The sequence below is a fragment of the Cariama cristata genome, unplaced genomic scaffold (assembly GCF_000690535.1).
Source record: "Cariama cristata isolate BGI_N322 unplaced genomic scaffold, ASM69053v1 scaffold24823, whole genome shotgun sequence".
Lineage (NCBI taxonomy): Eukaryota > Metazoa > Chordata > Aves > Cariamiformes > Cariamidae > Cariama > Cariama cristata.
Genome location: NW_009608157.1, coordinates 1 through 10094, shown reverse-complemented (window position 1 = coordinate 10094; position 10094 = coordinate 1). Strand labels below are relative to the sequence as shown.

Below are 10094 nucleotides of genomic sequence, written 5' to 3'. Positions count from 1 at the left end.
AGGACTTGCTGCTAAAACGAGTGCTGGTTTTTATTCCAGGCTTGGGATTTTCTTGTTAAAAGATGACCTTAGGCTCACCAGGAACCCCCAAAAATGTGGATGAGTTGCTGCTGCTGCTCTGGATGAAGCCCAGGCAGCAACTCTGGGCTGAACCTGCCTGTTCGTCCCCCTCTCGGTACCCCCGGGGCTGCAGCCGGAGGAATGGCCTCAACCCTGGGGTTCTGTGGGGATGGGGAGAAAGGGGCCACCAGCCCTCTGGAGCGTCATTTATCCCAGCACCCAAGGGTGGGGGTACATTCCAGGGCTCCCCTCGGCTCTGCTGGGCTCTGTACTAGCCCCCAGCCCTTCTCTCCTGGAGCACCGAGCCATCTCGGGGTGAGTGTGTGTGTGCGTGCGTGTGTCCCCTGCAAAGCACTTTAGGGTCCCCCCAGACCAGGCATCCTCGCTGGGCACCGCACCTGGCAACGGTGCCGGACTAAGGCTTCGTTAGCCCTGCTTGCCTCATTAAGATGTCCTGAAAGGAGCCCACAGCTGGCACCAGTGAATGACTCGGATCGCAGTGTGTGTGTGCCCTTGTTTGTGTTAACCTTGTCACTGTGCGGAGCTGAGTGCCACAGGATTTGTCCTACAGGATTTGTCCCGCAGCCTCCCCCAGGAGCACGCTGGGGTGGCAGGTGATACCTGTGCGATTCCTTTTGGTTTTGTTTCCTGTTTTTTGAGAACTACAAGTGCTAGTGGGGCCAAATCCCTGCGCCCTGGGGAAGAGCTTGCTGCTCGCTCCAGGCTCGGAACGGCTTTTAAATGAAAATAAAACCAGGATTTTCTAGCACGTTGCTGTCTGCTGCCAGCATCCTTGCAGAGATGACAAGCTGTGAGCCCCAAAACAGGTTACCCCAGAATCTGCGTGGTCCCGGTGCCCTTTCGCTGGCTGCGTCTTCAGGCTGTGGATAATATGGGGACAGCCCTGTCCTCACCTAGGCTTGGGGATGGGTGGCATCGCCTTGTCCTCCCTTTGGGCCAGCACTGGTGGACCTGGGGCTGTTCGGCCCCCAGTGTCATGCCCTGTAGGGTGGGCTTAAGGATGCTGCAGGGTCCACTGCTGCTGGGATCCTGGTGGGTGCTCAGCATCGTTTCTCCACACCAGGGAACCCTGCGTGTCACCTTGTGTGTCACCCTGGCCATGCCGGAAGGGAAATACCAGGCTGGGGGTGAAGCCCTGGCAGGGGCAGGGGGACCAGGGTGGCTTTTGGGGGACACCCAGGGCCAGGGATGCTCCGGGCGTAGGGGACCGGGAGGTTCTTTCACTAGATGGCAGCAGAGGCTGCGGGCTGTGCGCTGCAGCTGGTGGCAGGGCCACCCTGGGGACACTGGATGCCTAGGGAGGGTGCTGAGCTTCTGGGGTGGGCAGGGTGAGCCTTCCTTTCTCCTCCTCCTCCTCCCTGAGCAGCCACAACCCAAATCTGCTCTCACCCGCCTGGTCCATGCAGCAAAATGCATGAAAATGGGTGAAATGCATGAAAATGGCCCAAGTTGGAAGGCACAGCAGAGGTCGTGTTGGCTAAGCGGGGAATGGGGTGGTGTCACCCCATTTTTTCGGGGGATTTAGCACCGTGAGGTGCTGGGCGGGTGGTCTGTGGTTTGGCTAAGTTTCTGGCCAAACTATTGAAGCTGCTTCTTCAAAGCTCTGGCGTTGCGGGGCCATTGGAGACTTTGATTTTTGTGGGTGACCGGGCAGATGAAAGGTGCTGTCCTGCTGCTGCCCCATCCTCGCCGAGGACTTGCCCAGCTCGTTTTGCCGATGTGGCTGCTGAAATGAGTTTAGAGGGTTTGGGGTGTTTTTTTTTAATAAAAACAAATTGGTGCTCAATGGGTTCACCCTCAAAGTGGGGCTTATGGCCCCAAAAATGAAGTTTAGAGGTTTAGGATTGGGATTTTTTTGGGGCTTATGTTTTTTGAGTGCTCTGCAGCACCTGATACCAAGTGGGTGTGTGGGATCCCTTGTCCCCGTGCCAAGTCTGTGATAGTGGTGATGGCCACCTCATCTCCTCTCGGGGCTCTTTGGTTAAAGCTAGTGGTGGGACAACCCATGGGTGCACTTGGCTGACGTGGAGGAGGTTTGGAGGAGCCTGGGGCTAGCCCCTGGTGTGGTTTTGGGGGTCCCTGCTGCCGGAAGCCAGTTGCAAGGCTCCGGTTTTGTTTTCCAGCTGGTGTTTGCCCGCCTGGTCGGCATGTTTGCTCTCCTGGCGACGCCCTGCTTGAGCTTATTTGCTTTTCTTTGTGTAAAGAAATGCCACGTAAAAGCCTCGGGTGCAGGAAATGTCACCAGGTGCTCACCTTGCTGGCTCTGGCAGCCCTGCCCCATCCCTCAGGGACCGGGACAAGGAGCACAGGGTGCCTGCCGGAGACACAGTCCCTGCCCTCAAGTTCCGCCCCCAATGCTCCCCCAGTTGTACCCACTATCCTGCCTTCCTACCTCCCCTCTGCCTGTGCTCTTCCCCAGCCCAAATCAACCCCTAAAAACAGCATTAGGAGATTAAATCAGCCTGTACGGCTGCCTCGCTATCACACAAGGCATGGTGGAGTTGTCCCCAGGCTCACTGGCTCTCTAAGGCCAATTTTGGCTTGGTTTCACTCGCTGCAGGGCACAGAGCGGCCAAGAAGCTGCTGCGAGACCCAAGGCTCTGCCCGCGAGTCACAGCCATCGCGGCCGTGATGCCATTGCACAAGAAACTGCAGGGCAGCAGGAGCCACCGCTTGTTAGTGGGTACCTACACAAAAGGATGATGCTGACAAGTGCATGGTTTGGTTTGAGTTTTATTCTGGATCCGGGAGTGGCAGTGATGTTGGTCTGGCAAAGCCCCACGGAGTCCAAAGTGAATCCCCTTTGTCGAGCAGCTCAATCTCGTTTCAACCATCTCTTGGGTTTTCAGCTCCATCCGAGCGGTGGAAGGGGTTTTCCGTGGAGGGCTGGTGCTGGAGGGATGCCCTGGCCTGCCAGCTGCTCTGTCTGGGCAGTGTAGGAAGGAGGGGAACGACCCCAACCCTCATTTTGCCCCACCAATGCCTGTATGTGTTTGCTTGGGTGTTTTGGAAGAGCCTGGGCTGTGGCTACTTACCTTTCTTTTAGCAACAAGGGAAGTTTAAGCCCTTCCTACAGTTCATCACCTCGGTGCTATGCCGGTACACACACACTGGTGGGGCTGGGCTGGCAATATGATGGGTGAAGAGCTCTGAGTTAAAAAATAATCCTTCCCCTTTTTCTTTTCCGAGAGTGGTATTTAACCTGGATTTCCCTGATCCAGTTGGTGTGCTGGGGTGTGGTTGCTCTGCTAGACACCACCTGAGCAACCTGCTCTTTGCTTCTTATGCGGTTAAAGATTATTCCTTATCCTGCAACGACATTGCATTTTAATTTTTATTTTCCCCACTGCTAAGCCGGTCTTTTAACAAGAGGATCTGCTCTGAGATCCCAGCCATCATCCAGCATGGGAGGAAAAGTGTTTCAATTAAAGTGTATTAAGGACTTCTTGGGCTTCAAGGAGACCACAGTTATCTTTGGCTTTTATACCTCAAACTCTGTCCTTTTGTTCTCCGTGGTGTGTTTTTTTTATCTTGAGTAACAGAACTGGTTTTCTGCTAGAGGAAGCAGCAACCGCCTCGTACCCTGTGAGTGCAGTGAAAGTTAATAAGGGTTGGGGAGCACTGACAAACCCTCCCCAAATGGAGACAACCTAAAATTGTAATGAAGGAAAAAAAAAAACACCCACTTCAAAGAGTAAGTGTCGCTTTTCATCTCAATTAAGTTTCCTTTCCTAGGATTGGGTTTCTCAGCTTCCTATTAATCTTCCAGCAGTTCAGAGTCAAGTTTTAATTTGTAATAAGAGCAAGCAGGGGTGTGGGACAAAAAAACCCAGCTATTGCCATACAGCCTAGGAACACCCATCTGAAGAAAACTGATTTTTTTTTTTAATCTCCATTCTTTAATTGTAGCATTTCCTTTGGAGTCTCATCTTTTGACATCAACATCTCAGCATCAGGGGTAAAAAAATCATTGCTGCTAAATCCTAGACTGCTCAAATACCACTAGCAGGAGGCACAAATTAGAAATAGCCATGATAAAGCATTTGGGGGCTTGGTTTTAAAGGGCATTTGCTAAACCTGGCTTGGAACAGCAATGCTGTAGCCAATTAAAGCCACCTAACGAGGGCATGTTGCCTGCTGGGCAAAGGTGGAGTAGTCTCTTCAGCAACCTGTTCTGCCACAGCAATTAGTGTAAAAATTCACCATTGAGAGGATTTCTTTGAAAGCAAAGTGACTTTTCTTGTCAGAAGTTCAAAGGCCAGTATTTCCAGAGGGGACTAAGGCTTTTCCAGGACGGAACAGGGTGTTTGGGGGGTGTAGCCATGCTGGAGGGGTTACATTCTTCTTTGGGACAATCCTGCACATGGGCATGTCCCTCAGGCACTGGGGGTGCTGCCTCATGGACAAGGAAGGCAGTCTTTGGGGGGCCAGCCTGGAGCTGCATCTCGATCACTTCTGTGCTAGTTTTGTGATAAGAGCTTTCCACTCCAATCTCTTCTGCGTGATGTAGGAGGGTGTGAGGAGCTGCAGCAAAGGCTCCGGCCGGCCCCTGAAGTATCCCTGACAGAGAGCCTCTGCGTTGCAGATCACGTACATCCCACAGTCGTAGCTGTTCTGCTGGGCAGGTGCCTTCTCCTCCATGAAGGTTGCTTTGCCCCCTCTTCTGCCCAAGAAAGCCTCCAGCTTCCCCGCCACTTGCTTGGCGTGTACAGAGTTGCATTTACTGTGGGAATCGTAATGGGCGAAGCACTTTTTGTCCCTGAAATAAACCAGTAAGCTCCAGTGGGTGCCCCCAGCGACCTGGTTGGAGTTATCATTGATAGGCAAGAACACTAGCTTCTTGTGGAGAAGGTCCAGTGGTTGAAGGAATATGGCTATTTCTTCCTGACTAAGGGCACACTTAATGAACTGAGCCACTTCGGGGCTGATAAAACAAACCTGATCGCTAAATTCTTGGAACTGGTGGTTGGCGAAGTACTCGAAGGCAAACCCGATGATGTGATCGTTAAGCCAGTTTGGGGGCTCCAGCAAGGCAACGTCTGACTGCCTCAGCAAACTGTCCATGTAACTGAGAACAACAGGGTCCATCCTGTGCAGGTCGGGGCTGCAGCACTCCAGGAAGCTTCAAAAGCTGAAACACAGGAAGGAAAGATGAATTAAGGAATTTAAGGAATTAGATCACACCTGGGACAAGATATGGCGCAACAAACATCTTGAGTTCCTTCTCAGCAAGCAGTAAGCAAAAGCCCAGGTTTCCCAGACGGACATTTGAAGCACCAGCATTTGAACCATCTGCCACATGAGCAGACAGAGGACATGCAGCTCCTCATCTGCAGCATGTGATGGGTTGAGCCAGGCTCTTCTGCTGCTCTAGGAGCAGTGTGTGGCTCCAATTAGATAAATGTTTCATCGTTATGATCTTAACCTCAAAGCAAAGTGATTTCAAAGCAGTTCCTGCTCAGGAACTGCAGGCATGCCTTCAGTTCTGTGCTTCGCACAGAAACCATATGTGATCTAGGAGAAGCCGGTTGGTGTTTTGGTGTTTCAGTGTTTCACCTGCACAGTGACAAACACTGTAACTCCTTGCATCACGGGTATTCCTTAAATAAAAGTCTTTTCAGGGCTGTCTGACAGGCATACGCTCCCTCTCACCTAGCAGATAGTGCCACAGCTTGGTGCCAGACGCATGACCTGTTCCAGGAAAACCTGCTGGCCTGCCAGCACAGGAGGGATGGCGGTGATGAGTAAGGAGAAACAAAGCAAAACAAGATCACAAACAAAACAGTTCCCTACCATGGGAATCTTTAGGACAACTCTCTACTTGGCCAGTAGATTTCAATAACTCACGCACTGCTGAAGCTGGATGGTCCACAAAATACCTATCGTTTTTTAGCTCAGGTTTTAACTTGCCAAAATTTTGCTCACAAAAGGAGAAAGCACTTGTGGGTATGCTCGGGAGTGAAGATCCCTGCAGGCTTCTACTGATGATGTCCACCTGCAAACAGAAGGGACCCATCGTGCCAACCTACTCTTTCCAATCTTTTGCTCCGTTACTTGTCCACGCTATGTTCTTCCCTCTTAATCCATGCCTGCTTTCCACAAATAGAGGCTGCTTATCCTTAAAAAGGCACCTGGAAATTCAAGTAGACTGTAGCACCTTGTTCTCCCCACCCATGTGATTGAGGATGTACTCAAGGGACCACAACAGGTCTTCCAGGCAAGACTTCTCTTGACTCCTTTCCATTTATCAAGTTATCTGAGTATCCACTAATTCTGGTCTTTCTACCAGTCATGTAATTCCTTATCAGAAGCTGCTGCATTTGCTGCCTTTGTGTCCTGGGGGGCATTAAAGTGTGTTTTAAGAAAGAGGTTGCACAGCACGCTAGGAGGTGCTACTCAATAGACAACACAAAATACTTGCTGGCACCAGACTAGGATTTAAGAGGAGATCCTCTGAACAGAAACTGTTGATTTAAACCCTCTATATCTGCCCCAGTTTTCCTCTTGCTCTCGCATCTCCCAGCCCAGGTTCCTCAGCTGCTGCAATGCACTATCAGCCCCTGATGCTTCTCTCCTTGCCAGGACAGGGCTAGAAATGCCGCAGCTGGGGGACAGCGGTGATGTGGAGCTGGTTTGGCCTCACCCTTTCCTCATCCGTGCCAAATGCAGCCTGAAAACATCTTAGGATTTCTTAAAGCAGCGTGTGAAAACTAGTAACGATAAGATCACTTTAATATGATTCACTATAAATAAGACACTAATTATCCATTACGATAGGGGGAAATAATAAAAAAAAAGAAATCAAGTGTTGTGTTGTTTACATGTTAGGAAGAAGTAGATTTGTGCTTCTTATTGCAACGCGAATCATGAAAAAAATCCTTTCTGGCCAGGTATGCATAAATTAAGAGAGATTTATCTCTAAAAAATCTTGGCAAGGTCGTATCGCATGTGACTTGTAAATAACAGAATGGATGAAGCATGCTGCATGTGTAATACGTTGAAAGGAAGGGCTGAGGTAGAGTATCTGGGGCTTGAAAAAGCTAATAACTATTTGTGTGTCACTGATAGATCCAAGAGATGCCAAACAGCAAGAGTCACTGAAAAGGAAGGGGAGCAGTCATTGTTATTTATACTGAGCCAAACACAATGGTATTTGGACACGCTTCCTACGTTAATGAACTCAAACTATTTCCAAGTTTGTGGAGCAAATCCTTTGCAACAGCCTGCAGTATAAAAACAAGAAAAAAAATCCAAACTAAGTCCCAGCAACTCTGTTGTTTCAAGAGTTTTGTTTCAAGAGCTGGACATCCTTGTACAAAAGCTTTGTTTCAAGATCTGTACATCCTGCAAGCCTGGAAGCAACCAGTTTGCAGGTTTAACAGGGTCAAGGCTGAAATATTTTCTGCACATGCCCATACAGTGCCCCAAATTTTCCTTTACTGCATGTTTTTTCTGCTTCATCTTCTCCAAAGATGTACGAAATACAACAAATAGCTTTCCACTCAAGTCCAAACAGGATTACAGGCTAGGGAAGGAAGTATGCGTCCTGTATTCTGTTAATTTTCCACTCTGCAGAAATATTGTTTGGGTTTTTCTTTTTTTTTTTTTTTTTTTTTGTCAAGGGTGAAAAAAAAAAAGACATTTGGCAGCTTCCTACAGTCAGGAAGGGAGAATGGTTATGGCAAATGCTTAATTGCCACTAGCTACTACTTTTAATTTTATTGCCATCTGGTATTTGTGAAACTGCTTGTGAGTTCTGCAGGATGACTCACTGCATGCAGTGCACAGCTTAAAGGAAAACCCTTCATAGGCTCGGATGCCTTTTAGAGCCACTTAAGGTAAGCGGTGAGGACCAAAAAAGCATAGCGGAGCTGTGAAAAGCCATCAGAGAGGTTGTTTTGTTCAGCAGAACCTCCCCAGTAAAGCTAAAGATGAATCCACAGAGAAGCCGGGATGTGGATCTGAGCACCTTTGACATTAAGGGGTGTTGGAATCCAGTCACAGACTGCAAGCAGCTCTGCTCAGACACAGCCAGGATTTGCTTCCTGAAGGCTAAAGCACACTCTGTTCAGAAGTTTTCATAAAAATAGGGATAAATACTGACGCAGGCCTGGAACATTTGTTGTACGCTGCCAACAAGAGTCCTGCTCATTCATTTTATTTGCATATTAGTAGTTGGAATTTGTGCAAACTCTCTGTAATACTCAGCTTCTTGGAGGGATGTTCATCTGCCCTGTTTCGAGCGCTAAGATGAGAACACCAGGGGGACAAAAAGGAGCATTTCAATAAAAATGTCATCAAGCCAACCAATATTAAACCGCCCATTTATAGATGTGAAGACAGTGCCGTCTTGCATCAATATGGCAAGAAGTCAAGTTTCTCTCATCTCTCAGTTATAACAGTTTAACAAATAAGCTGCTGTCGTTAGCGCAAGTTTAATCCCTAAACTGATGGGACTCCTTCGTGTCCAGGATGCAAGGCAAAGCCTGCATTTTGTAATACGTGACCAAAAACCCACAAACCTATTATTTTCCCAACATTAAAGACAACTACCTTCTGCAGGTAATTGTTGCCTTGCACTCTGAAGGCAGCACTTGAGAGCCAGGGAATGAAACTCCCTAGTAATTGAGTGTAAATAGGCAGCAATGGAGCAAAGAGAGCATAAATTAAGGATTAATCAGATTCCTAAAGTCTGTTTTAATAAATTAAGGTGCCAAGAACATCCAGAGTGAATACTTAAGGTGGCATGTCACTAAACTCCTGTACTAAGGTTAAAGAATATGGAGGTAAATACAAAAAGCCATCTGAAAGACAAATGATTCAGACTTCACTGGGGAAGAGTAGGAGGGACTGAGAAGTTTTTGGCAGCTTGGCTGAGGTCTTTGGAACAATCAAGAATAAAAGGCCCCACGATTTAACCACCAGACCATCCCCTTTTTCTGGAAATACAGTTTTTAGACACTGTCTCAGCGCTTTTAATAGCAGTCGTCGTTAATGGTAGCAGGATCAGACAAGGAATATTCATTTCTATTTATCAGCGTGAGATGGGCTGGGCTACCAGCACCTGAGTCTCCGTACTTACCTGTCTCCTAACAGAGCCAGAGAAGGAACTCAAGCAAAATTGCACAACTAAGCCAGAAAAGAAGCATACTTGTCTACTCTTTTGTTAAATATAAGCAATCTCTTTGTAGTCTACAATTCCTGTATGATACAAGAATAGAGCCTTTGTGAGTTCAATAGGCCCTGAATGCCAGACTTGGAAGAAAACATTCATAATTTCTGTACGCACTGACAATACCCAAACCTTTCCATTCCCAACAAATTCCCCAAACCAGGCACTTGCGGCTGCTCTACACAACCACACTCCAGAACCCTGCTTTGTTTTGCAACATCTCATGCAGCAGTAAACTAAAAGCCAGAGGAACTACACCAAATGCTACTACATCAAATGTGTTTTGCTCTCCAGGATGGGGTTGGCCAAAGCATTAATTTTAACAGGAAGAAAACCAGCAACCTGACTGCCGGAGGATGAGAGATGCCACCGAGACTCTTCCCAGAAGTAACGATGGGCAACCCCTCAGCTTGGTTCATTGAAACAATGTCAAACCGGACATTCACGGATCGCATTCACCTACTTTGAGAAAGAGTTTATTCAAGACAGTAGTGGGAAGTGCTGGGAGGAAGTATCATTTGACTGAAAGACCCAAAGGTTGCAGGAATTCGGCCAGAGGAAAGGATTCGGGTTGTCATTGCTCTGTGGAGACACGATCCACGGTGCCCGGCCAGAGAAGCGACGTGCTTGACCCTGAGCTTCTCCCGGCAGCTGGCGGTCGGTGCCGGTCGGGATCAGGGCACACGAGCAGCCCCCCAGGAAGAGTTTGCTCATCCTGCTGCTGCTTCTACAGAAATAAATGAGAACGAAGGGGAGAGGGAAGGGTTTGCCCGGGCCGGGACAGGGTGCAGCGTCAGGGTCAAGGCCGGGGCGGGGAGCAGGGCCTGGCCTTCAACCAGCC

The 10094-nt window shown here is 48.8% G+C and overlaps 1 protein-coding gene across 1 annotated transcript; it reads right to left on the bottom strand.

The window, feature by feature from the left end:
- Positions 1 to 4344: 4344 nt before the first annotated feature.
- Positions 4345 to 5209, bottom strand: SENP8 (SUMO/sentrin specific peptidase family member 8). Its single transcript, XM_009697029.1, has one exon. The coding sequence runs from the start codon at positions 5167 to 5169 to the stop codon at positions 4531 to 4533; it is 639 nt and encodes a 212-aa protein (XP_009695331.1). The 5' UTR covers positions 5170 to 5209; the 3' UTR covers positions 4345 to 4530.
- Between the last annotated feature and the right edge of the window lie 4885 nt (positions 5210 to 10094).

What these genes read in the sequence shown, in the direction of transcription:
- SENP8 (XM_009697029.1), bottom strand. Translation starts at nt 5,169, where the DNA reads ATGGACCCTGTTGTTCTCAGTTACATGGACAGTTTGCTGAGGCAGTCA.